A 26,685-nucleotide genomic window follows, 5' to 3' on the forward strand; every position below is an offset into this window, starting at 1 on the left:
TTTTTTGGATTCAATCTGAGACCGTGTTGCATGAGGCTATCATTCCATTTTTAGGCAAGTGGTTCGAGATGATTTTTGCTATCAGATGCTAGGAAAATATCATATGCATAAAGCAGTGCATAGGGCGCTGGACGTTGGATATCCCGTGAGAGGAAAGTTAAACTTGGGAGACCTGCGCACGACAGAAGCGGGTGTGTGGTGATCTGAGCACCAAACTCGAGGGCAGAATAATTGGCGTTTGAAGCAAAATAGAAAATGCTGTAAAAGACGGCGTAGGACCATTTTGCTTCACTGTTTCCTCCGCTCTATCCTTCAACGCGATCTATTACTCGTTTTTCTCGCGTTTCATTTGCCTCACTCATTTCACTTAACACGCCCACCAACGAATGATGACGATGAATGGATTCAGGCCCCTCAATAATTGTCGTGGTATTACGGGTGATACCGTTTTGACGCAGGAACCCGGGAGCTTTATTCCGCTATTAGTTTCGCCAGCATCAGAATAGATCCCACGCGGTTCAATCACGAGCTTATCGGGCTGGATGTGGGGACATTGAGCTTGTCTTGAACGTGCTCCAGGACTGCTCCTGCAATAAATTGAAGAAGCAGCTCATAAAGCGCCTATCAGCAAGTGAGCCAAACTTAATACTGACAGAAATTATCCTTGGTGGTCATGCAGCAAGCCAACTCCTGTTTGAAATGAAGTAGTTGGGTAGTGACAAAATCGGCACCGAGTTGCTACAACCGTTGTGGCTGTAGAGACTCCTGGAAAGCACGTAGTTCATCCTGGTATATGCGGTTTCGGGGTTTCTGTCAATATAGGCGCTGAAGTCTCGGTTCTTTCGCGAGATACGACGATCCGCATGTATGGCTACAGGCAGGTAGACATGAGTCTAGAAATTCGACGAACGTTTTTTTTGGCGCACTGTCATTTGAGGTACAGGCTAGTACATATGTCTACCAAAATGGTCTTTTATTGAAACCACAACTTCCCTTAGCTCATGAGCAAGAACCTCTATCTCCACGTCAAACACCCTTTCCATCCTCTTTAAAGACGTTTCTGGCCCATGTACCGGCGCACTTCTTCAAAAACAACGCTACATCACTAAAGCAGAACATCGCATTAGAGCAGAAAAAGAGGTTCCTAAGCAAGCTATTTTTTGATCCTCAGACAGCTGTTGGCTTTCGTCACTTTACAGGGTTCCAACAGCGATTGGGAATCTTGTGACGATTATAGAAGTCTCAATGCCTAGACGGTTCAGGACCAATACCATATTCCATGATTTTGCGTACTATATCGCAAACTGCCATATTTTTTTGACCTTGGAATTAGTCAAGGCATATCTCCACATCCTCGCCGCTCCCAAATATATTCCGATAATTGCAATACCTTCTGACTCTGAGCATTTAGAGCACCTCAAATGGATTTTTCAAGGTCTTCTTAAGGCTGCGTTGAGTAGTAAATTCAATGTTGAGAAATGGAAATTTCTACAACCGCAGGTGATACTGCTCGGCCACTTGATAATCATTGAAAGACTCCAACCCAGTCAAAGCGCAAGCGATTTCGAGGTTCCCGCCTCCGAATGTAGGTAACGATCTGAGAAGGTTCTTGAGAATGTTCAATTTCTACCATCGTTTCTTGCCCAAACCAATCGATCCTGAACGCTCACCTGTCTGGGCTGAAGACCAAAGATTCCCGCATGATTGCGTGATCCTAGAGACCCCTCCTACAGCTGGTGGAAGCTACACTTTTGGCAGTGTCTCAACAATATTATCTGGCAGCCATTGAGCGCCTTTTTAAAGTATCTAACTAAACCCCACTCACACTTGTACTCCACGTTTGCTGTCGATCTAGATGAAGGCTGTTTGTACGTCTCGGGCTTTTCTAGGACTTGAAGAGGATGGTTGTCTCTTGTATTTATGTTAACATCGCGGATCACTTTTTCCCGGCGGTCGCCCTGAGGAGCCCAATTAGCGCTGTGATTCTCTGTTTTGATGCCACAAACTCATAAGACCATGACTGCTGAAGTAAGAGCAAGGAAGTAGAAGCAAGTCAGCTCAGATCTTCAGAGCTAGAGTCTTAGGCCTTTGTTGACATTGAATGATCTGGAGGGTCATTCTGCTGCTCTATCTGGCCCCACACATTGGTCAAGGTCAGGCTAGTCAGTCTTTTTGATTTCTTTGCGATACCGAATTCTCTTATGTCGTGTACAGTTTTACCCTGGCTATGCTTTCAGAGGCCACCTTAAAGTCGATGAAAAAATGGTGCAAATGATGACCATATTTCAACAGTTTTTCATCGCTTGCCGAAGAGAAAAAATCTGATCTGTCGCGGATTTACCTGGAGTGAAGCCTTTTTGGTAAGGGTCGATGATGGGACAGATAATGCCTCGTTGCCAGTCGTCAGGCAATGAATCGCTGTCCTACACCTTGGGAATCAACTGAAACCGCTTGGTGTAGTTGGTCGTCTCAATATTTAACCAATTCGGCTGTAATTACTTCGGCTCCTGCGGTGACTTATGATTTTTAAGCCAATAAATTGCACGGACTGTTTCTTCCATGCTCGGCGATGGCTGGATGGTCACTATAATAAGGTGTAGTGGCTCTCCTCCAGAAAATCGGTCCTTGTCCAGTGCATCTCTTGCAATACTGTTAAATCAGTCTTGACTAGCTGCTGAGCAGCATTCGATTTGTACAAGGAGTGCATGTTCCATGAGACATTGTGCAAATCGTTATTCCATTCTCGTTGCCGGGTTCTTCGTTGTAAACTCCATCCTGTCCGAGGCTCCTTCTGTGGCTTCGTAACGTCAGTTTTCTGTGTAGAGTTGTCAGCCCTTCCCAACGCCCAACCTGGGGAACCAGTTGATACAATTTGACCCGTGTTTGGGGAGTCTTTCATTTTTCTCCGTTGCAGTTCTTCATTAAGGAGGAACTTCCAGCAATCACCGCGTGGACATAGGGTCTGGTAATAAAGCTGTTGGTGTCGGTTCAGCAGGCGTTCCCCAGATTTTATGCTTCATCGTGGCTACCAATCCACGTTTCGTCCTGAGATCTATGGTGTCGGTTAGTTGAAGCCAAATTAACCTCTCTCTATGGCGGTGGCTTGCAGAAATCCAGAGGCCTTCCACTGTTGTTGTTAGAGTCGCCTATGTGTGCCGTGTTCCCTCATCACATGTCCGAGCAAAACGTTGTCAGAGCACACCTTGGCATTCCAGTTACCCAGCACGATCACAATGTCGGCTTTAAGAAGCCTCTCCTAAACTGCATGTAAGTGCTAGTTGAGAGCATCCTTCTCCACTGGTTCATAGCACTGTACAATTTTGATGCTCCTTATCCTGGACCCTAATTTTGTAGTTAGAACTCTATCAGAAACCAGCTTCCAGGTCAAAAGAGGGTACTTCTCGGTGACCGTCATAAACAATCCGACGCTGGATTTACGTCTACTACCATTTGGCTTTTTAGACTAGAAAAGCACGTTGCCGCAAATGGGAGAGGAGTACTGGCTAGAGTCTCACCATTTTACTTCCAGCCAAGAATATCCAGTCATGACAACATATATACTTGGAGCAGCCAAGGGATGAACTGACGTTAACAATTCTTGATATGTCGCTGATATGAGGACAAGGAGCCAGAAGAAACTCCTCTCCTGTGAGTGGGCAATGCAATGTCTCCGCTTAATGCTGGCGGAAATGTTAGTATACAGGGCATCTGTAGGATGGGCACATTAGAAGGACGGATTTATTACATACGCCGACCTGCCTGATTCATTAGCCACCTGTAAGACGCCCGGAGAAGATAGGTCGAGCAAGGGACTTTGGGTCCTGTGCCAGTGTTACGAACTACCAATTCTTAAATTTCTGCCTCGCGAGCAGCACTGCTGAATTCTTCTTGGGCAACCCCGGTAGTAGAACAAGATATTACAGAAGAAGCTGTCGAAGGATTCTTGCTAGATGACTGAGCTACGCTCCGAAAAGTATAGTAACAACTGGCTGGATCAGAGTGAGGGTCGCAAACTGTTGGTATAAGAATGTAATTGTCTCAGAAAATGTGGAACGACGACTGGTATCGCAGCGATATTTAATGTTTATGGAGGATTTCACGTGGAGGTACGTGGAGGTTACATAGAATGATTTTCTATAATAAATTGACCGCTATGATTCTGGCTCATTATATTGTTCGTGGCAAGTAGGACTGAGATGGGTGCGATCTAATTAGTTCATTTAAAATTCATTGAAAGGCAAACAAAGTCTTATTCTTCTTCTTCAGCATTTGCCACGTTTTGAAACGGGGTTGGCTTGTATCCACTTGATGACGAACCGGACCACTTGGGAAGCAACTTACTTCCATGGACCACAAGAGTCCATGGACTCCTCTTTTTGGGTTAAATATCCAAATTTTTCAAAACTCTTGGCTGAAGGTTTCGTCCAGGGCAGAGGCAACTCATCAGACACTGCCTCACCTCTGCCCTGGGAGCAGCATGACCGAAAGTAGCGACAGGTGGTAATCGCTCCATTAATTTATAATCGCAAACACGATATGAATGCGAATTATATTGAAGTGAAATACATTCTAAATTCAAACCTGGTCCGGTCCGTCGTTAAGTGGACCGTCATTAAGCGGACTCAGGACTCCCAGCATCCGCAACAAAAAAATACAACTTAGTATGGATTCCACTTCAATATAATTCGCACTGATGTCGTGTTTGCGATGATAAATAATTGGAGGGATTACCACCTGTCGACACTTTCGGTCACGTTGCTCCCTGGGCAGAGGTGAGGTAGCTTCTGAGGATTCCCCCCCCCCCCTCTGGACGAAACCGTCAGTCAAGGGGTTGACTTGTTTTGATCAGTAACACTGTTTTGCTGTGTCAAAAGCCTGATCTTTTTTTTTTTTTTTGAGGAGGTGGAAATCTTGAAAAGACACTGGCCTGGACACGCCAGCGTGTGGGATTCGTACCCACTAAAACCACCCCCGATTCCCTCCAAGCCCCGTGGAACCACCGTACGATATTACATCACAGGGCGGAGTCAGCTCATTTTAGCTTTGTCCCCTTTCGTCTCTACGCGGCTTACGTAACCGCGCTTTTCTGATCTCCTCTGCCTTTCGCAGTTTGCTCTGGATAGATACGACCATGGAGTTGATCGCATCCCAGTCTTTCTGACATGTTAGCATTCTTCGCAACAGATTCTCTGGTAGCCTCCTCTAGGTTCTTCCTTTCTCCACAAACCTTGGACAGTGGAAGAATACATGCTCTGGGTCCTCTGGAACTCCATCGCAGTTTGGATAGTCGGGTGAGGTATCCAGTTTAAACCTGAACAGGTACTGGCGATATCTCTATACCCCGTGAGAAACTGAGTAAGATTATAATTAATCTCACCGTGCCGTCTCTCCAACCACTCCTTGATGGCAGGGATGAGCCTGTGTGTCCGACCCTTTCCCGAGCGTTCCCAACGCTCTTGCCATCTATTTAGCGACCTCTCCCTTTCGGCGTTCTTCATCATCATCATCATCATCAACGGCGCAACAACCGGTATCCGGTCTAGGCCTGCCTTAATAAGGAACTCCAGACATCCCGGTTTTGCGCCGAGGTCCACCAATTCGATATCCCTAAAAGCTGTCTGGCGTCCTGGCCCACGCCATCGCTCCATCTTAGGCAGGGTCTGCCTCGTCTTCTTTTCCTACCATAGATATTGCCCTTATAGACTTTCCGGGTGGGATCATCTTCATCCATACGGATTAAGTGACCCGCCCACCGTAACCTATTGAGCCGGGCGGTCATGGTATCGCTCATAGATTTCGTCATTGTGTAGGCTACGGAATCGTCCATCCTCATGTAGGGGGCCAAAAATTCTTCGGAGGATTCTTCTCTCGAACGCGGCCAAGATTTCGCAATTTTTCTTGCTGAGAACCCAAGTTTCCGAGGAATACATGAGGACTGCCAAGATCATAGTCTTGTACAGTAAGAGCTTTGACCCTATGGTGAGACGTTTCGAGCGGAACAGTCTTTGTAAGCTGAAGTAGGCTCTGTTGGCTGACAACAACCGTGCGCGGATTTCATCATCGTAGTTGTTATCGGTTGTGATTTTCGACCCTAGATAGGAGAAATTGTCAACGGTCTCAAAGTTGTATTCCCCTATCCTTATTCTTGCTCGTGCTTGCGTTTCGGCGTTCTTCGTCTGCGATAAACGAGAGATAGACTTCGCGTTATATAAATTCGTCATCTCATCTGCCAAGATGTCAATGGGCATCATTCCAGAAATGACGAATGCTGCATCATCTGAGACAGTCCTGAATGCCGAGCACACTCTTAAGGCTGTTCTTCTGTAGACTGAACTCAGTTTGTTACCGTTAAATGTATTCTGCAGTGCCCTTCCCCAAACTGGAGCTGCATAGAGCACGATCGAACTCACTACCCTAGCTATAAGCAACCTGGAAGCATGCCGTGGCCCTCCCACGTTTGGCATCATTCTTGCCAGGGCCACACTCGCAGTGGATGCTTTGTCATAGACATACTGCACGTGTGCCTTATAGCTATCATCACTCCCAAGTATTTGATCGCAGGCTTAGAAGTGCTGATATGATTCCCAATTTGAATATGGGCAAAATTTCTTTTACGGCGCTTGGTGATAAGGACCGCTTCCGTTTTTTCCTCTGCAAGTGTCACACCAGAACTCTCAAGCCAACCCTTAACAGCACTGATCGCTTCGCATGAGTATAACTCAGCATCTTCGAGATGCTTTGCGGCAACAACCAGCGCTATATCATCGGCGTAGCCCACCACCGTGGCTTCCTCCGGAAGGGGAAGATTAAGAGCATCGTTGTACATGATGTTCCACAGCAGTGGGCCCAGTACGGAGTCCTGTGGGACACCCGCGGAGACAACGTACTCTTGGGGTCTGTCATCGGTGTCATACCAACGCCTCCGTTCTTTTAAATAGCTGTTGATAATAGCTCCAAGGTAAGCGGGGACACCAATCTTCGCCAGAGATTCCCGTATTAGGTTCCAATTGGCCGAATGGAATGCGTTTCTCACATCCAGGGTGACCACTATGCAATATTTGCTGGTACTGCCTCTTCCGTGGATTGCATCTTCGGCCAAGCCAGTAACCATTTTGATGGCATCAATGGTTGATCTGGCTTTACGGAACCCATATGGCTGATCTGAGAGACCTCCCTGGCTCTCAACAACCGGGAGTAATCTATTATAGATTACTCGCTCTAACATTTTGCCCACAGTGTCCAAAAGACAAATAGGTCTATAAGAGGTTGGCTCACCTGGTGGTTTGCCAGCCTTAGGCAGTAGCACCAACTTCTGTCGTTTCCATGATGCAGGAAATATCCCCTCGGACATGCACACTTCGAGCAACTCAGCGAACATGTCCGGTCTGGATTTCACGGCAAGCTTAAGGGCACGCCATCCAGAACCGGAGCTTTATTATCTCCTATCCTAGTGCAGATCTCCAGCAGCTCGTCACTGGTGACTCGCGGTATTGCCGTGTCGTTCAGAGGTCGCCGGAAGCTGTCTATGCCCTCCTCTTGCTGAGGGAATAACCCCTGGATGATTTTTAACAAGAGTGTAGGACACGTGATCTGGGGATGTGATTGGCCTCTGAATCGCCCCATCACGATTCTATAGGCGCTTCCCCACGGGCTTACGTCCGCTTCTAAACAGAGCTCCCTAAAGCACTCCCTCTTGCTCCGTTGGATGGCGAGCTTGAGGGTTTTGCGGGCTTCCTTATAGGCGCGCTCTTTTTGCCCTTGGTCGATTCTGCCTACCGCTCTTTGAGCCGCTCTTCTGGCTCGGTGACAGGCTGATCGAAGGCTGGCCAGTTCAGCATTCCACCAGTAGTTTGGTCTTCTACTGGGGAATGAGCACCTCCTCGGCATGGACGCGTCACACGATTCGGCGATGTATTGGACCACATGGTCAGCTCTTTCCGTAGAGGCACCTGCTTTATTAGGTTGGTCTAACCACACCTCCATGAAGGTCTGCTCATCTATAGCTTTAGCGGACCAGCCTGACATCTTTCTCGATTTCGGGCATGATGGTCTTATGACCGGTGACTCCACCCATAGCCCAAAGAAGATTGCCTGGTGATCGCTGTGGGTGTTGTGGTTGCTGACACTCCAAGACATACTACGTGCCAGTGCAGCGCTGACAAAAGTTAGGTCTACGATTGAGGTAGACCCCCCTTTCTGAAAGGTGTTTACACATCCTTCGTTGGCCAGAACGACATCCAACTGTGCAAAAGTGTCTAATAGACTGCGGCCCCATGCATTTGTCTCTCTGCTACCCTTATCGCCGCTCCACCAGACGAATCTATAACCCACACGCTACCGTGACGGTTTCTATAGGGTTCGCTAATGATGGCAATTTCCACCTCGGATTCGTAGATGGTCTGCTCGAGCAAATCTTGAGCGACCCTACAATGATTGAGGTTTATTTGAATAAACCTCATTTTTTCATTGAAGTCAGCGCCTTCCTAAATTCCGGGCATGTAGCACTTCCGGCAATATGCCCGTAATCCCGTCCCTCACTTCCTACGCATAATAAGCTTTTGGGGTCCCTATTGCACGCTTTGGCAATATGGCCTTTCTCCCCACACCTTCTACATCGATCGGACCGATCAATGCCCCTGGTGCATGCCTTCGCGAAATGACCAAACGCGAGGCACTTGAAGCACCTCTTTAGAGAAATTTGCTCTCTCAGACGGCAAACAACCCATCCGATTCGAACCTTCCTGGCCGCCAATAACTTCTGCGCGGCGTCCACTGGCAATCGCAATGTGGCCGTCTGAGTATTGCCATAGGCTTTCCGCAAACTCACAATGGACTCTTCGGCAAGTTCCTCCAACTTCCACCAAGGCAGTGCAAATTTCTCCTTTGGATGTCACTTCATCGAGATCCTGGCACTGTATATAGACCTCATGTTTTTGGGTCCGTACTGTGACATTCTCTCCAAGTGAGCTCTTAACCTGAGCTCGAAAGCCATCAGTTTTCCCCAAGTTGGTTTTTTTCAGCTCAAACATGAGGTCACCCTTTTGGGTCCTTCGAATCTTGCTGACATTTCCACCTACATTTTTAAGGTCGGGGTCAGCTTTGACCTTTTTCAGTATCTCCGCGTAAGACAAACTTCCATTGCTGGAGATTACAATCGCTTCTGGGCGAATTCGCACTTTTGCCTTTTTCTTCGCCTTTTTCCTAACTACCTTGGTCCAATCACCTTTTTCATTCCCCTTGGATTTTGTCGAGTTGATTGCCGGAGCTCGCAATTGGGGGACCTGCTTTCTCTTTTCAGTGCCTTTAGTTCCGTTTTTCGGAACTATTTGTATGGCTTTTTTCCTCTTAGGCGCCTGATCACTTCCCAGAGGATCTACATCTCCTTCCCGCACTGTCTTGTTTGGTGGCAGGCCGATTGCAACACGATTAGGTGTCACTTGGGTCGCTTGTGACACCGTTGGAGCAACAGATTTCGACTTGCCCTTGGAATTTTGTTCCTCCTGCTGCGATTTGTTGTAGAGCACTCTAATTGCTCTCACCATATTTTTTATGGCTTGGTGGACGTTGTGCTTGTCCTTGATGAACTCTGATAGCTCCACTATTTTTGCACCAAGCTGTGCGAAGGGTAATTCCTCTGCTTCAGGGTTCTGCTCTCCATGATGATTCCTAACCAGATTACTACTTTTAAATACTCCTTCACATTTGGCATTCATTGACCTTCCCTCCGTTTTATCTTTTTTGATGTTTGGCATTGGCGCAGACCTCAAAGTTGACGAACTTCTTCTGAATGGGTCCTTTTCCTGGTCCTGGAGTACCTCCTGTTGCTGCTCCTCTTGAATATGTGCGGTCGATGTTGTTGCTGTTTTTGTTGTCCAACGATCTGCTTTCAATTCACCCTTCTTCGGTTTTGTTACTGGTGTCCTTGGTAGAATGGTACTTTGCCTGAACACTTCCTTTTCGAAATCTAAAACACTTGTAGCATTAGATGCCACGGTGGCCAAGTTGTCCACCACCGAGGCACTGCGGTCGATGGATATCGACGGGCGGGAGCCTGCTTGCTAACTCCCAAAAGCCGCCGGTACTGGGGTTCCGAGCCCCTGCACCGTAACTTTACTCCTTTTCAATTCGTCCATCTTGGTTTTATTTTCTGGGTGTCCTTCCCATAGCCATTTTGGTCCGCGCACCAGGGATGAGCAAACACTAGCCCATGCACAGTCAGAAAAGAAAAGTGCATGGACACGTATTTACATATCAATAGGTATGCCCCAATCCGCCAGCTGGGGTCGCCCCTGATGGGAGATCTGGCCACTCAAAAGCCTGATCTGGATGCAGTCGCGAGGCTCTCACATCATCATCCAATGCATCAAGACATCGTTGTTTCCCTCAACTTTTGGTGGTATTTCATCGACTCCTCAGTGCAATTTTGGCAAGTGAGTTTTCGTCAGCACGAATTACATGTCGATACCATAGAAGACTTACCTTTCGCAATTGCTCCACGGTCCATGCAATCCATATTGATCTTGGATATCCCCATTTCAAATGTGATCATTACGTTTTACGCTACTGATCCTACGCAAACATTTCCGTCTCCATTACCGCGATGCGTAGTTTATTATTTTTTATAGTCGGTCAACACTTGGGACCTTAGAGGGAGATAGAGCGGACAACACTGGGGTAAATTTTGGATTTGAAACGTTCATTGATACTTTAATCATAAAGAACACCAGTTAGGCTTAGGACCATAGGCTGGTAGCATTCATCCGAGATATTTAATTCACTCAGTTCTGTTTTATTCAGGTTAAGACATCAGGAAAACAACATCTGCATAGGACAGTGACCGCTGGACTTTGGATATCCCGTATGACAGTGCAGATAACAAGAACAAAGAAAAGAGGTGAATGAGCGTCCAACACTGTTTATCATAGGCGTGGCGAAGTTCATCCTGGAAACGAAGACACTAACCTGCATTAAAACATTTTCGATGTTATTTTTTGATTTAAAACCCTTTTATTGAATTTTCGACAACAACGGCATTAAAGTGCTTAAGCGCATTTCTTAACAGCTTGGCCGAACTTGCTAAGGGTGGCGACGGTAGTTGCAACGACATTTGTGGCACAGTATTCGACATCGGCAACAATAGCAGGAGCCCTGGCAATGGCAATTCCAATAGCAGCAACGGCATCACCAACGATGGAGAGGACATTGCCTACAATAGGTCCGGCCTTGGTACCAGCGCAGATAGCAGCTCCTGCTTCACCTTGTGCAGCGCATTCACCAGCAATAAGAGCCAAATTGGCGATGGCACCAGCCAATGCACCGATATCTGATTCAACACCAAGAAGAATGGAACCAATATCTCCAGCTAATCCTTCCACGCAGATTGGTAAGTTGTTGAAAGCGATGGGTTTGAATTCTGCCAAATCATCGCGGTTCTTGATGGCGCAATCAGCAATAACTTCACCCTTGGCAATCAATTTGGAAATTTCGTTTTCCAAATCAGTGAACATGGGTCCAAGCTTGGCCTCAGCAGCGGAGATGACATTGGCAGCATCAGTTTCGATCTTGTTTTTCAAATCGCTGACTTGGCCCTGAAGGCTGCTCAATTGAGACTTGGCACTCTTGACTTGGTCCTGAAGTACGTCGGTAACGATTGCGGCGGACTATATGAGCAAACCAGGACGAGTATTAGTTTAAATATATTTTACAGAGGAAAGATCGCTTTGCTTACAGAGAGGGCTACAAAACCCAAAAGGACAATGGCGAGTTTCATCTTGGATTGGTTTATTGCTGTCGATACTAAGACCGAAAACTGATACCTAAGCTAAGGAATAACTCGCTTTTATAGTCGAATTCGGGACCTAGGGGGTCGAAAAGAGGCTAATTAAATGATAAGGCTTAATTAGTAGCGTTACTCTGTTAGTACCACCATTTTGTTACGCTCAGATATTATCTCCAGTCACTGCATATTTTAATAGATCTAATCGGATTCATTTTTTTTTCTCATGGACACTGCTATTTTCGGATCAATCAATTGCAAGAACTGATAACGGCATGCATATATGAATATATTTACGGCCACACCTGTAAATCCCGATTAAAAGTTTTTTAAATACGCACAATCAGAAATTTTGTTGGTGCTGAATTACACGTAGGTGGTTGTCTTGCTTATAATTGGTTCTTCATTACAAAAATATTGGATAGCCAAATACCCGGGATGGACCAGCTAACTTGTCGCTTTGTCTAAAGTTCTAGTCTCTTCATAGGGCAACAAGCACTCCTCCTCAACTTCAGTTCTTCATAGAAATCCTTCATACTTATCGATTGAGTGACGTCATACGCCAGCTGTATATTATGGGGTCTCTAGGACACATAAATCCGTGAAAATGAAGCCTCCTTTGAATATTGAGTAAAGAAATATTGGTAATCCGGCTAACTATTTGCTGTTTTCAACGATGGGTATAAGCCTGTTATAAACGACACTCTCCATCTTCTTCCCCATTGTATCCACCTGGCAGATCGGGTCATATAATGCTGGGTCTCCAGGTGGCTTGTTAGATTTGGAAGCATAATATTCCTTCTTTTAGGTCGAACCTACTCTTTGCTGCCAGCTTCAAAGCTATGTTAGGAATCCCATCCAAACTAGGGTCCTTGTTGTCTCCGATCGTAGCTCATTTAGTTCATCCGCACTTTAGTTAGTTAGTTTAGTTAACTGCGGGGAGCCGCAGCTCCGAGCACTCAGGCCATTGTTAGGCCCATTGTACTATCCCCGTAAGTTGCCTATTCAATGGCTTCCCGCCTACGGTGTTCGCAGGCTTTAGCGAATCTTAGAACATTCTCCAGAGGCAGAGAGTGTGCAGATTCTTCATTGAAGAAAATCTTGCCAAGGTGTCTTCGTCTCAGATCTAAGGATGCCGGGCAACTGCATAAAAAGTGCAGGGCCGTCTGCTCCTCCTCCTTACACTGGCTGCACACAGCCGAAACCACTACCCCAATCTTTTCCATATGGTAGTTTAAGGGGCAGTGTTCCGTCAAAAGCCCTACTAGGGTTTTCATGTCCCACTTCTTAAGGGACAACAAAAATGCCGCTCTAGTGGCCCTAGGCTCCTTCACAAGGATTTTCGCTTGCCGGCAAGAGTCCAAATTTCTCCACTCGGCTGCGTGAATCTTTGCAATTTCACCCTTCAGAGTAGACTTGACAGTAGATGGTCGGATTCCAAGAGCTGGTTCTGGCACCACCATTGTGGATCCAGACCCGCGGCGAGCCAGTCTGTAAACCTCCTCATTACCGGCGATGTTAGAGTGCCCCGACACCCACATCAGGAATATTTCGTTCAGTCGGCCAAGTTCCATCAGTACCTGATGACAACTCCACACCAACTGGCTTGATATGTTGTTGCCATTTAGTGCTGATAATGCCGCCCGACTGTCGGAACAGATTCGAATGGTGCGACCCCTCCATTTTTGTCGCAGACATTCTTCTACTGCCAATGAAATGGCATAGATTTCCGTCTGGAATATGGTCGTAATTTTTTCGAGGAGTCGGGCCAGTTCTATAATCGGATTCTCCGAGAATACCCCTGCCCCCGATCCATCCTCCATGACTGACTCCGCAGTTACTAGAGCTATTACTCTCTCGCTCAGCTAGACAATCGTTTCCCTTCCTTTATTTTCGTGGTGGGGAAACAGAGTAGTATCAATCATTGGGGTGATATCCGTAGCCTTTTCATTACCAGGTCTCACCCCAAGGGTTTATATCGCCCCGGTCACACAGTTGTCGAAGCCGTTCTTTTTACTCCTTTTTTTAAGCCTGTACGTCCCCTCTCGACCGTTGTTACCGGGCTTTTCCTTGAGCCTCTGGTTGAGTCTCTGTGCCCGGAAACATGCGGCTCGCAAACTTGTGATTTCATATTCAGAGAGCAATCGCCTTCTGCGAATAGTAGCATTGCGTGCTTTCGTCCCTCAACGGGTGATTTGGGTAACTTTTTTTTGGTCGTATCATCCAAGGGTAGTCGGGTTTGAACATCGCGGAAAACGTGCCTCCTTTTAAATTTCTCTCCCTCCAGCTAAGAAAATTACCCGGCATCCTGCGAAAGCTCTTATTCGAGCCTGTTTCGCCGTTAATTTCAATACAGATTGCCTAGTGGTCAATGTGAGTATAGTCTAGCTCTGCAAATGATTCGTGCACGTCATCTCGCATTCTTTGACCGGCAGCCCCATTAAAGAGCCCACGCATAAAAATCACTTGCTATGATGGTGCGCTTACGTCCTCTTGCATCTAAAACCAGAGTGCTCAACATCTGCTCATACTTCACAAGTGCAACCCTGGGTGAAGTTCTCTAGTGTGCCTAGCATATCTGTTCATCTTACAGAATTGAAGGCATTTCTGACATCAAGTGTTATGAGGAGCATTATCCGTCGAGATGGGCGGCTGTGTGCCCCAGCTCGATTAAACGCATCTACGACCTCCAGAACAGGATCCACTGTAGATTTCCCTGTTCTAAACCCGAACTGCCTTGCGGATAAGTCACCAGCAGTACGGATTGCTTCAGCGAGTCTACCCCTGATGAGCTTCTCGAGTACTTTTCCGGCCGTGTCAAGCATACACAGCGGTCGGTATGGAGACGGGAGCTCCGCGTCTCCTTTTCCCTTACTGATTAACGCGAGTCTGGCCACTTTCCAGCGACAAGGAAAAATACCCTCCTTCAAGCATGCGTTGAACACTTCAAACAGTAATTCTGGCCGTTGGTGGAACACCAGTTTGTAAACTTCTGCCGGCATGCCATCAGGACCTGGCGCTTTCCTATTTTTCATAGTGAGAACCTCTTCTTTGAGCTCTCTCATTGTGAAAAGGGGACAATCCTCGACGTCTTCCGCACTATTTACATCAACCCGTGCAGGGTGTTTGGGGAACAATGCCCGCACAATGCGCTCCATCTGGTCGGTGCTCAGTATGCAGGGCTTCCGCAGAGCCCCAATTTTCCGAGTGACAAGCTTATAACCAAGTCCCCACGGGTCTGGGTGAAGTATAGCAACGGCCGACGTGAATTTCCTTCACCATCGCCCTGACCAAGCCTTCCTTTGGGGCGGTTTGCATCAATCTTATCTGCGATTTATGTTGGGGGCTCTTTTGTATTCCGGGCATCGGCTGCTATCTGCAATGTGTCGATGGTCCACGCCCTCCTTTGGTTCAGCTCCACGCTCCTTGTTGACATAGCCTTCCATTCCGCGTTTCCTGCAATGCTTCAACTTGTCATTTGGACAGGTGCATCGTTTCAGTGCCACCTCCTCCTTAAGCCGACTCATAACCGAGCCTATTCTTACTTCCCCTGCTGCCAACAGTTCTAGTGCTGTTTCTACTGGTAGGCTGATTATGGCGGTTTGTGTTCCCAGTAGACTTCTTTTAGCATTTTCACCGCTGACTCTTGTAGATCCAATGGCTTCTCCAAAGCTTCGCGAACCTCCTCCTTCATGGTGATCTCAATTATGGTGATATTCGGCCTGCTGCTGTCTTAACGACTTTAAAAATTAACTCAATAATTTGGCGGCGGTTACACCTTGGATTTCTCGAACTCCAACATAAGGTCTCCTCTCTAGGACCGTCTGCGGCTGACATTGTTCCCCAATTAAGTGAGTTCGGAGTCTGACTTCACTCTCCTGAGCATGTAATCCATCACATAGGAGATGATGATCACCTCTGCCCTGATCTTTCTCAGATCCTCTCTTTTTCGAGGTGCTACGTTTCTTCGGACTTCCACATCCGACTTGAGTAATCTGCTCCCTTTTTCCGGAATCGCGGTTGCAAAACTTTCGCCGTTAGCTTCAGCCGTCGTCTTCAACGGCTCCACTTTTTTGGGAGTTAAGCCCTTTTTTCTTTTCGAGGTTTGATGCGTTCAACTTTTGTGCAGCTTTCTCTCCGGTTTCTCCCTTTTCGTGTTTTGAGCAGGTGCTCCTTGCGTCGTTTGGCTCACTTTTCCTTCATCCTTATATTTTTGTGAATATCCTTGTTCTTCTTTAAAAATTTATTCCGTAATTTTTTTTTCCAGTGTGACAAAAAGAAACTCCCGATTGGTCGCTACCTCCAACATCGCCTGGATAGCATGACGTCAAGGTTTGTTTTTCGTCGCAAATACTCCTGCTACTCACTTCCCACTGGGGATAGCGGCCCGTGACCGTCTGCGAAGACTTGAGCCAGTTCTAGACCCTCCCTTACGCTTGTAACACTATATGCCACAGTAGTCAAGGTTCTCCCTACTGAGGCACTGCGGACATTGGATATTGACCCTTGACCACTCCCAAAAACCGCCAATGCTGGGTTTCCGAAGCATCGTAACTTTATTTTCCTTCTGCTCCTCCATGTTTAATTTTATTTCTGGATATCCTTTCCATAGTCAATTTTTATCCACGGGAAAACATTTTTTTCAAACCTAGCCGATCTGCGCATAAGCATGCTCATAAACGCACATGTGCATGTGCCTGCCCATAATACATCCGTCGAGCAATCCCTTATCCGCACAAAGGGACGCACCTGATAGGAAATTTGGCAGCTTCACACAGGTAGTGACAAAACCTGACCCTAAGCGATTATCCAACCTTAAGTGAGGCGGCAACCATAGGGACCTTGATGGAGAACCTGCGTGTAGACTCGATTGGGATGGCCAATCGAAACTCCTGTAAGCACTCGTGACCCCGAACTCCAGCCTGCGGCACCTACTGAAATTAACGTCGTAACCATGAGAAATTATCTCCCGTCGGGTATGGAAGCAACCTTCCGGCAAACCACCTTCGAGCAAATTGCAACTTATGCTAAGTTTGAATGAAAGGACTATCTGGGGCCTTTTGGTATTAAGGGCAAACCAAACGGTACCAATCCATCTCGCGACAAATCCTAAAGAAGGTCTCTGAGTTGTGTTTCTTCAGTATTCCAGATGAAAAGCATAATGGAGCTGAAGTTCTGGAACAACTCGGTGTCCCGTACAACTTCAACCCTTGAATTTGGATGCTAGTAGGTAACAAAGTAAGTGAACCGATAGGGCAGGAACTTTCCATTCTCCTAAACCAGATATTAAAAAGGTTCGAGAGCAAGCGGACTGTCGGCTCTAATACGGACTTGGAACCATTATGTCTGCAATATTTCCTTAATAAATTTGAAGCATTGTAAAGAGGCCACTGCACTAGTCATTCATAGGATCAACAGCTGCAAGATATTTACATACCCCATACAAGGACTATGCGTTGTTGGTGGGATAATCAGGGGTTTAAAACTACGACATGCGGACCTGTTGTATGCCAATGGAAGCGCTAGACACCACTACTGCGTGGTGGTTTCAAAATACCTCCAGGCTGTCTTGGTTGAAGACCGGTGTGATGGTGGCACCACAAAGGCCAAACTACCCATTATAAGGCAACAAGAAGATGAGGAGTTTCTTCGATTAAAACATTTTGGATACCATTTGCTGATTTAAAGCATTTTTATTGAATTTTCAACAACACCGACATTCAAGTCCTTAAGCGCATTGCTTAACAGCTGCGCCGAACTTTTCAATGGTGGTGACAGCGTTTCCAACGACACCCTTGGCACAGTATTCGATATTGCTGATAAGAGGGGGGACCTTGCCACTGGCAATTCCAATAGCACCGACAGCATTACCAACTATGGCGAGGATGTTATTAACAATCGGTCCAACCTGAGTAGCAGCGCAGATACCAGCTCCCGCATCACCGCCTGAGGTACATTGTGAAACAATAAGACCCAAATTGGCAATGGCAGATCCCAAGGAAGTAATGTCTCCAGAAATGTCTCCTAGAAGATCAGCAATAGTCTCGGCCAATCCTGCTACGCAGTGTGGAAGATCGTTGCCAAGGATGGTCTTGAATTCGTCCAACTCATTGCGGTTCTTTACAGCACAGTCAGCAACGACACCACCCTTCTTGATCAATAACTCGATATCACTTTCCACTTCAGAGAAGAGGGGACCAATCTTGGCTTCAGCAGCCGAGATGACATTCGCAGCATCAGTTTCGATTTTGTGGGTCAAGGAGCTGACTTGGTCCTGAAGGCTGCTCAATTGAGACTGAGCATTGGTAACTTGGTCTTGAAGTGCGTTTCCAATGAGTCCGCGTTGTTGTGGAGCGGCGACCTGTATGAATAGTCCATGTTCGAGGATTAGTTGAAATATATTTTAGAGTCTAAAAACCGTATTGCTTACAGAGAGGGCTACAAAGCCCAAAAGGACAATGGCGAGTTTCATCTTGAATTGGTTAATTGCTGTCGATACTAAGACCGAAAACTGATGCCTAACCCAAAGAGGAACTTGCTTTTATAGTCAAATTTGAGACATGGGGGGTCGAAAAGGGGCTAATAAAGTGATAAGGATTAATTAGTGGCGTTACTCTGTTAGTGCCACCTTTTTGTTATGCTCAGATATTATCTTCAATCGCTGCATATTTTTATAGATCTAATCGGATTCATTTTTTTTCCATAGACAATGCTATTTTCGGATCAATTAATTACAAAAACTGATAACATCATGCATATATGAATATATTTACGGCTACGTCTGCAAATCGAAATTGAACGATTTTTGAACATACATAATCAGAAATTTTTCTAGTGGTGAATTACACGTAGGAAGTTCTCTTTCTTACGTTTTGACACTTCAAGGGATCTCTTATTTTATTAAACTCCGAGCTCCCAGAGGGGTACGACCAACTCCCTCCTGTTCATTGTATCCTGTATATCCGTCCCCTGCGCTTGCCTTTCTCACATGTACGAAGGATTGTTTGACAATTTTCCGGAAGTCCTCACTGTCAAATTCCCTTCCTTCCTTTTCTTCCTCTGCGGGAATTTTAATATCCCAATGCTCAACTGGCTTAACCTTCCTAGCCTTGGGATTCTTTTCAACATAAATTGGTTCGCCACAGACATCCATAATAGCATTCGCCTGAAACATGCTTTGCGAAGAAGTTTCGAGCTTCTAAGAATGACGCTGACCTTGCTCATTTCAAGGCTATCTGCTCCACTGTGAAGTCTATGATTAAAAAAGTGCATAAAAGATACTTTTCAAAGTCGAGAGCGCCCTTGCCTGTGGTAACTTAAAACTATTTGGATCCACACTGGCTATTTCCATAACCCCACCTAATTTCTTTCTTCTTCCATGTCCAATGTCGGACCTGGTTCCGACGGGCTTCCTAACCTATTTTGATCCATCTTTGTATCTTCTTCATTCATCTTCAACAAAAGTCTTGAAGAATGCTACTTTGACTATCCGTGGAAAGAGGAACTTACTTCCTCTATTCTCTTCGGGGCCCCTTTTCTAGCTCTGGACTATCACCTCATCTATCTTCTCTCCTCTTGCTCCAAAACCTTCGAGATATATGTGTGCGACTGGCTGACCACGCCCTTTGGTCACCTCATTGTCAAAGAACCACATGGATTCGTGAAACATCGATCTATTCGTTCAGACCTTCTGGCCTTTACCAACTTCGCTATTTATTCTGACTTCTCCAAAGCTTTTAATACCATTCTTACTGTCCTTTCCAAACGCCCTGTGCTTAACTTCTCTCTTCAATCGCCTCTTGGCTTTCCTCCTACCTATCATACCGTTCCTGCAGAGTTTCTTTTCTGGCTTACTCATCCCTTTCATCCCATCTTTCCTGTGGTGTTCCCCAAGGCTCTATAATAGGCCCAAAACTATTCGTATTTTTGGTCAGTGACCTACCCTCGATCCTCATCTGTCCGCATTTGCTTCACCCAAGCTACCTTAAATTATTTGCCTCTATTTCGTCACCGCTGGACTGTGGTCTCTTGCGGTTCAATCTTGATACTTTGGTCTGTTGGTGCTTGGTTAAGAAGTTGACACTATATGTCAGCAAATGTCATTATGGTAGTGTACCCTCAATCACTATTCCCTACAACAACGCCGTGTCTACCATTCTACACGTTGGGCGCCAACTCTGTTGCGATGGGAGTCTAGCGTTGTGTCACCTTGGCACCAACACGGTTATCAGGTCTGTCAACCAACTAAACTGTTTTCACAGGTTTGCCAGTCGTGAATACCGACTGCGCGAGATAATATATGGAACCGGACGACACGTGCCGGTGTTAACCCGAATGCTAGCAGTTCGGCGAGATATGGGCCGGGGTTCTTGCTTCTTACATATTATCTCCTTGTTAGGACACAGAGATTTTTTCACGTGCCTTGACTCAGGAGTCAAGAAAACTAAACCCACCCAGGGTAAACTACTCTAATAGAGACGTGAAATCTCGAGGCGGATTGATACCACCAAAGATTTCAATCCCAAAGAAGCTATTCTGACTAACGGTCTAATAAAGAATAAAGGAGGGGACACAATCACGCACATCATCGCGGGATAGACGGGGAAAGATTAGCCCTGAGCTGACTCTTGCATCTACGTGACGAGTATCCCCCGTCTTCTCTCCTTTTTGATGGGGGTCAGATTATATGGTGGCCCGGCGGCGGCCCACCCCAACCTAATTATTCATCCCCCGCCGCTTTGAATATAATGGGGGGGGGGGGGGGGGGGGGACCCTAAATTTTGTGAGGAATCTGATCAGAATCGCCACTCACAGAGTAGGAATGGGGTGACGGCACGGCCATATTCCCAATTTCGACTTGTCTGGTCGAAACTCAAAACCACGGTCCAAACTAGACATCCGCAAAGTCAACAAACTGGACCAGTGAATTTTAATTTTTATTAGTTGAGTCAACGAATTTGAGCTAACTCCTTGGCAAACATTTAAAAGTGGAGCCCCTGAGTTTCGGATCGGCAAGTGAATGGACAAGGTCTACTTCTTTCTACATCCTCCACTCAGCCATCTTGGCGAAATTTCAGTCGGCTATGCAGCGGAATCCGCTGAAGACCCCTGTTTTGAGCGTCGAGCTCGAACTTACAAAAGGATGTTCACCCAAACAAAATCCTCCAAAGTTCGTTTGGGCATCAGAGTATTTGCTAGCAAAGGAAGCTCTGAACCCTAATACTAGCAAACCCGGTGGGTGTAAACCCCAAAAGATAGCGGAAACGCCACCTTGCGGGCCCAACGTTAGACACCAACTTTGTTACGTATGCAACAACTGTGACCCCACGTTGAGCGCCAAATCTAGAGAATACCAGGAGCTGGCAGAAGCATATCGAGGTTTCCGAAATAGCTCCGAAGAATTGCTACAGGTAGCTGTTCCTTGAGGTTTAAACAGAGCAGAAATTGTTCTGGTACCACATCCTCGAAAACCACAATGGAGAGAATATGGGGGAGAGGAATATGCAACAGGCAGCTCCCGCTCGTCGAGGCACCGGATGATCTACTGTCGCTGGGGAATTGATTTCGTCAAGGTTATTCTACGATCCAATGGTTGTAGATCTGACTCCGGAAGTAATGGGCGCAATAGAGGTTGATGTTAGAAATGCGGAATCCACTCTCGACACTTAACTGTGCTGTGACGTCCTCCAGAAATATTACCTCAGGCACTCGCGTAAACTGATGATCGTTGATCAGGAGGAAATACTTGTAGCCGCACAAAGGGCCTACAATGTTAATATGTATGGCTTCCAGCCCTAGTGCCTAGTGATCTTACGCTTTTGACATACGGTGCGTTTTTTTGGCCCAAGAATTGACGTCCTTGTTAATGGACTGCCAAAAATGTTTGCTCGAGACTAACCAGTTTTTTGCCGGAATGACGGGGATGGAAAATCGTGCGTTCTTATGGAAACCAGTCGGGATATATGACCTAGATCCTTTTTGGGAGGCCTCCCAGCAGATAGGGGAAGGCAAGTCGAATCAACTGTAGGCTCTGAAGAACTACGTCATCCTTCTGGACTACAGCGAATACCGAAAAAGTAACTCCTGCTGGGATGTTGTTGTTTTTACGGGACACGTGTTAAATGTCCAATATAAACTGGCTGTTGTAGGTTACGTGTTGAAATTGACGACCGACCGACAAAATGTCCCGACTTCCGCCGTAAGACAAAAGCTACTAGCTTATGGAGCTGCTTTCCATAGGAAACGATGGTGGAAGTTCATCATACCCAAGAACCTTCTAAGGTTTTTGGCAACCGAAAGCCCTTAATCGCTTGCACCTTGTTTGGGTCGGGTTGTAAGCCAGCACGGGTGGTAGAATGGCCTATAAATATCACCTGCTGCTGGTGAAATCTGTACTTTTCAAAGTTAGGAATTAGACCATTATCAAGGAGACATTGAAAAATGCACCTGAGATGTGCCAAATGTCATCCAACTATTGGATGAATGGATGAATCTCTGGAGGGTTTGTGAAACATTGCAAATGCTAAACGTTATTTTTGTAAAGAGTCCGAAAGGTGTACAAACTGCTGTCCTTGGAACATCTTTGGGAGGTACAGGGTTGGATAGCCTTGGCGAGATTCAAAGTCGAGAAAGCACAACAGTCTGCTAAATACCTGCAATATCTCGGACGAGTGGAATGGGGTACCAGTTCGGAATCGCCCGAGTGTTCAGGCGTCTATACTTTCCACAAGGTGACCATTTGCCTTTGGGCTTGGGGCCAGATGAGGTGGAGATGATCAACTGCTGTTAGAAGGTCTGCAGATACCCTTACTAAGTAATTGTTGAAATTCGTTCCGTGCAATAGCGAGCTGCTGGGGTGATAAAGGACGCAGGTTCAAGAAGATTGGAGAGCCATTAGTGTTGATGTGGAGCTGAATATCATGCTTAATTGGATGAGATGCCAGTTATGGTAATAATGTTGTGATATTTTCTGAGGAGTGCGCGAATAAGTGGGTCGGCGACGTCTTAAAAAATGATGGAAAGAGTATTGAAGGTTAAAATTTTCCCTGACGACCTATAAGAGGTTGTGGAGTTCATCAAGGACTTATGATGGGCGCCGGAAATTTGCACGTCTGATGTCAGCCAAAATGAAGCGCCCCGAAAAGGCCCTAAGCAAGCGAAGACTCACATCTACTTGCTTATAGTCGTAAGTTGTAATGGGGGTGCAGTTTTCTGCTACTGTTAAAGGAAAAGCTTGTTGGGTCTGGGGACGAGGAGGACCGATACCTTCACGCCCGTGTCTATTAGATAATTGCGCCTACTAATCGGGACGTACTGTGTAAGGCGACGTCTGGCTGTACTTTGGGTAGACCTTGCATCTCCCAGCGAACTTAGTTTTTTTGGCTGGTACCAGGAAGATTGTATACAGGAGATTCAACTCCCGGCGCATCGTTCAACATTTTTTATGGAGAAAAAACTCTTGCGCATCTTCGACTCTCCACGGTAAATGCGCGAGAAAAATTCTGCTGATAAGGTCTGGCGTTAGTGCCGTGTGTGTGATGCAGTGCAGTGGTGTGCGCTCAGGTTGTTGTAAATCCAAGAAGGCAGTACTTTATGCTCTTATGGCAAAAATTGAGAAGCTGTTATCCGAAAAGGAATACACCTTAGGCGTGCTCATGGACACCGAAAGTGCCTTCAAGAATACTTCATTCTCTGCGTTCAGTAGGTCTACATATGGAAGTCTGTTGACATACATAGGATGTCGTAGCAGTGAGGAATTCGTTCTTGTCTGTAATGGCTCCTGGTAATGACACCGTACTATTGCTGCAGGAGAACAAAGAGATCTTTAGCCAAACAAGTACTAATTATCGGCAAGTTGGCGGGCATAATATGTGACCATTTGAATAAATTCCGTGACGGTTTTACGGCGAATGCTTTGAATACTGGATTAGTTGTTCACTAGGAATCAGGGGTGGAAATGCAGCTAGCGCAAAGAATCTAATATTTAGGACAAGGGCTCAAATCCAAGCTAACGAGGAGCAATCATATCCTGGAGCAAAATCAGAAGTCCTTTAGATTGTTCTAGTGCTATATGAGCAGGATATGTAAGACCTGAGGATCTTCATCAAAACGGATTCGTCACATATGCGCATGTATGATAAAGTATGGTCGCGATTGAACTTTGTCAACAGCAGGAAGCGCTTGGCAGGATCTAAAGGTTTGATTGCTTAAGTGTGAATGGTGGAGTGAGTACGCGAAGCTATCCTAAATCTACCCTCATTCATTTGGATTTATAATGTAAAGCAACTAACTACACCTACAGGCTCAATACAATTGGCGCATGGAAAGGTGACCAATCATACAACCACGCCATGACCGTTCGGAAATCGCTTGGGAAATGTCAGATAGCTCTGGTCTCTGCTAATGGTACGGTCTCCAGATTCGTTTTTGAAAAGACACTCTGTCGCAATTACCAAGAGGGAAGAATAGAATCGAGTCATGGCAGGTGGGTCAGAGAGAGTTATTCTCGGAAAACCCGGTCAGAAAACTGGCCTATCCTCTCGGAAAAGTGACGTCCATATTTCATGCGAAGATGCATCCCATTTTGTGTGAGGAAAAGGACGCGACGGTTCTGCAGATCATACGCAGCTACCCGGTCTCCTCAGATCTCAGATGAAGATACCTCGGTAAGTTTCGAAGAAGACTCTGCCTCTGGAAGAAGTTCTTAGTCAGCAAAAGTCTGTGAATGCCACTGACGAAAGGGTATTGAATCGGCCCGAATGTTTGGAGCTGCAAGTCTCTTCACCAAACTAAAGTAATTGAAAGTGAGTATACTAGCCGATCGCGTTGTGAATGTGAAAGGAGTTCAAGACGTGCCGATTGATGGAATGTCTGTCACCGTGATATTGAATCTTCAAGATCTTCTTAACGTACTGTCCGAAGTGACTGCAGGAGGTGGCAGTAAAGGTGGGATAGTTATTTCAGAAAAGACGGTTGGTCTGAGTTCGGTTATTGAGAAAAGTGTCGAGCGAAAACTCGGAAAATTAAAATACCACCTGACACACAAGACATATAGTATTGGAATCACTTCGGATTGGAGTCCGATGTCCCCAGTATATTACGTTCCATCACTGCGTTTAATGGATTAAAGTGGGAGGTTGAACCAAACTAGACCGCCTCAGAGGGAATATGGGAAGAAGGAAAAGGGTAGTTTCAGAGGATGAGATTGCTTTTTTTGGAACCATTTAGTGTCCTCAGTGAAAGGGTCCCTGTACCTTGCATCAAGTTTTGGCAAATATACTATGGCACAAGTTCCGGAGAACGCAATATGCCAGACTCTACTAACATGCCAGAACCGAGGGACTTCACTAACATGTCATAACCGGGAGCACAATTTCCTAAAGTTCAACCATAGTACCATACATTTTGTAATGCCTAATAAATTGTAAGAAAAAATGTCCAAGGTACTGTCGGGGTAACTTCTCTCGGTTCATTGCAACTTATGATATGAGCATATTCCGATGAAGCTTCGCATTCTATTTTGTTAGCTCCCATTGGAGAGTTGCCTAACGAGTCCTTTCAACATGAACAAGCCAACACATAGCATACTAGCCGTTTCCAATCCTTTAAGTAAAAGAAATTCATCATGATTGGTTACCCTAGTCCTTGCTGGCAGTAAACGAAGTAACCTCGATTAAAAGATTTATGATATTTTTTTCTGATTTAAAACACTTTTATTGAATTTTCAACAACACCGACATTCAAGTACTTAAGCGCATTGCTTAACAGCTGCACCAAACTTTTCAATGGTAGTGACAGCGTTTCCAACGACACCCTTAGCACAGTATTCGATGTCGCTGATAAGTGGGGGAACCTTGCCACTGGCAATTCCAATAGCACCGACGGCATTACCAACGATGGCGAGGATATTATTAACAATAGGTCCAACTTGGGTAGCAGCGCAAATGCTAGCTCCAATATCATCGCCTGAGGTACATTGTGAAACAATAAGACCCAAATTGGCAATGGCAGATCCCAAGGAACTAATGTCTCCTGAAATGCCTCCTAGAAGGTCAGCAATAGTATCGGCCAATCCTGCTACACAGTGTGGAAGGTCGTTGCCAAGGATGGTCTTGAATTCGTCCAAATCATTACGGTTCTTTACAGCACAGTCAGCAACGACACCACCCTTCTTGATCAATAACTCGATATCACTTTCCACTTCAGAGAAGAGGGGACCAATCTTGGCTTCAGCAGCAGAGATGACATTTGCAGCATCAGTTTCGATTTTGTGGGTCAAGGAGCTGACTTGGTCCTGAAGGCTGCTCAATTGAGACTGAGCATTGGTAACTTGGTCCTGAAGCATGTTACCAACGAGTCCCCGTTGTTGTGGAGCGGCGACCTGTATGAATAATCCATGTATGAGGATCAGTTTAAATATCTTTTATTGATGGAAAAGGTTACTTACTGAAAGGGCTACAAAGCCTAAAAGGACAATGAGTTTCATCTTGAATTGGTTTACTGCTGTCGATACTAAGACCGAAAACTGATGCCTATGCCAAGGAGCAACTTGCTTTTATAGTCAAATTTGTGACACGGGGGGTCGAAAAGGGGCTAATTAAGTGATAAGGATTAATTAGTGGTGATATTTTGCTAGTACTATCTGTTCGTAGAGCTCAGATATTATCTGACATCACTGCACATTTGAATAAATCTAATCAGGTTTACTTTTTTTTCATGGACACAGTTATTTTTCAATCAAATGCAAGAACTGATAGTGACATGCATATATGAATATATTTACGGCCACTCCTGTAAACCCCAATAAAAAGATTCAAGAAATATATTATTAGGTGATGATAAGGACAATATAATCTAACGGATTATTTTTGTATCAACTACACATTTTTGTAAAAAGATATTTGCTATAA

At 45.8% G+C, this 26,685-nt stretch overlaps 2 protein-coding genes across 4 annotated transcripts; both read right to left on the reverse strand.

The window, feature by feature from the left end:
* Positions 1-10,984: 10,984 nt before the first annotated feature.
* LOC119653138 lies at positions 10,985-11,845 on the reverse strand. Its single transcript, XM_038057670.1, has 2 exons — positions 11,729-11,845; positions 10,985-11,660 (listed from the first exon to the last, which is right to left on the reverse strand). Exons 1-2 carry the CDS (start codon positions 11,768-11,770, stop codon positions 11,043-11,045), a joined length of 660 nt encoding a protein of 219 aa, XP_037913598.1. The 5' UTR covers positions 11,771-11,845; the 3' UTR covers positions 10,985-11,042.
* Positions 11,846-17,444: 5,599 nt separating this feature from the next.
* Positions 17,445-26,333, reverse strand: LOC119652781. Of its 3 annotated transcripts, none has more exons than XM_038057096.1 (2): positions 26,223-26,321; positions 17,445-18,137 (listed from the first exon to the last, which is right to left on the reverse strand). In XM_038057096.1, exons 1-2 carry the CDS (start codon positions 26,259-26,261, stop codon positions 17,505-17,507), a joined length of 672 nt encoding a protein of 223 aa, XP_037913024.1. In that variant the 5' UTR covers positions 26,262-26,321; the 3' UTR covers positions 17,445-17,504. The 3 variants fall into 3 exon arrangements, with proteins under 3 accessions (XP_037913024.1, XP_037913021.1, XP_037913022.1); XM_038057093.1 differs by lacking the exon at positions 26,223-26,321 and adding an exon at positions 18,207-18,289; XM_038057094.1 differs by lacking the exon at positions 17,445-18,137 and adding an exon at positions 25,464-26,156 and having other exon boundaries at positions 26,223-26,333.
* Between the last annotated feature and the right edge of the window lie 352 nt (positions 26,334-26,685).

This window comes from Hermetia illucens, chromosome 3 (genome assembly GCF_905115235.1).
Source record: "Hermetia illucens chromosome 3, iHerIll2.2.curated.20191125, whole genome shotgun sequence".
NCBI classification, from domain to species: domain Eukaryota; kingdom Metazoa; phylum Arthropoda; class Insecta; order Diptera; family Stratiomyidae; genus Hermetia; species Hermetia illucens.

Excerpts from the sequence above, each read along its gene's own strand:
- LOC119653138 (XM_038057670.1), bottom strand. The coding sequence starts at position 11,770 with ATGAAACTCGCCATTGTCCTTTTGGGTTTTGTAGCCCTCTCT. Across the intron at positions 11,661-11,728 it reads TGGGTTTTGTAGCCCTCTCT|TCCGCCGCAATCGTTACCGA; the intron begins GTAAGCAAAGCG and ends TTGCTCATATAG.
- LOC119652781 (XM_038057093.1), bottom strand. The coding sequence starts at position 18,248 with ATGAAACTCGCCATTGTCCTTTTGGGCTTTGTAGCCCTCTCT. Across the intron at positions 18,138-18,206 it reads TGGGCTTTGTAGCCCTCTCT|GTCGCCGCTCCACAACAACG; the intron begins GTAAGCAATACG and ends CTATTCATACAG.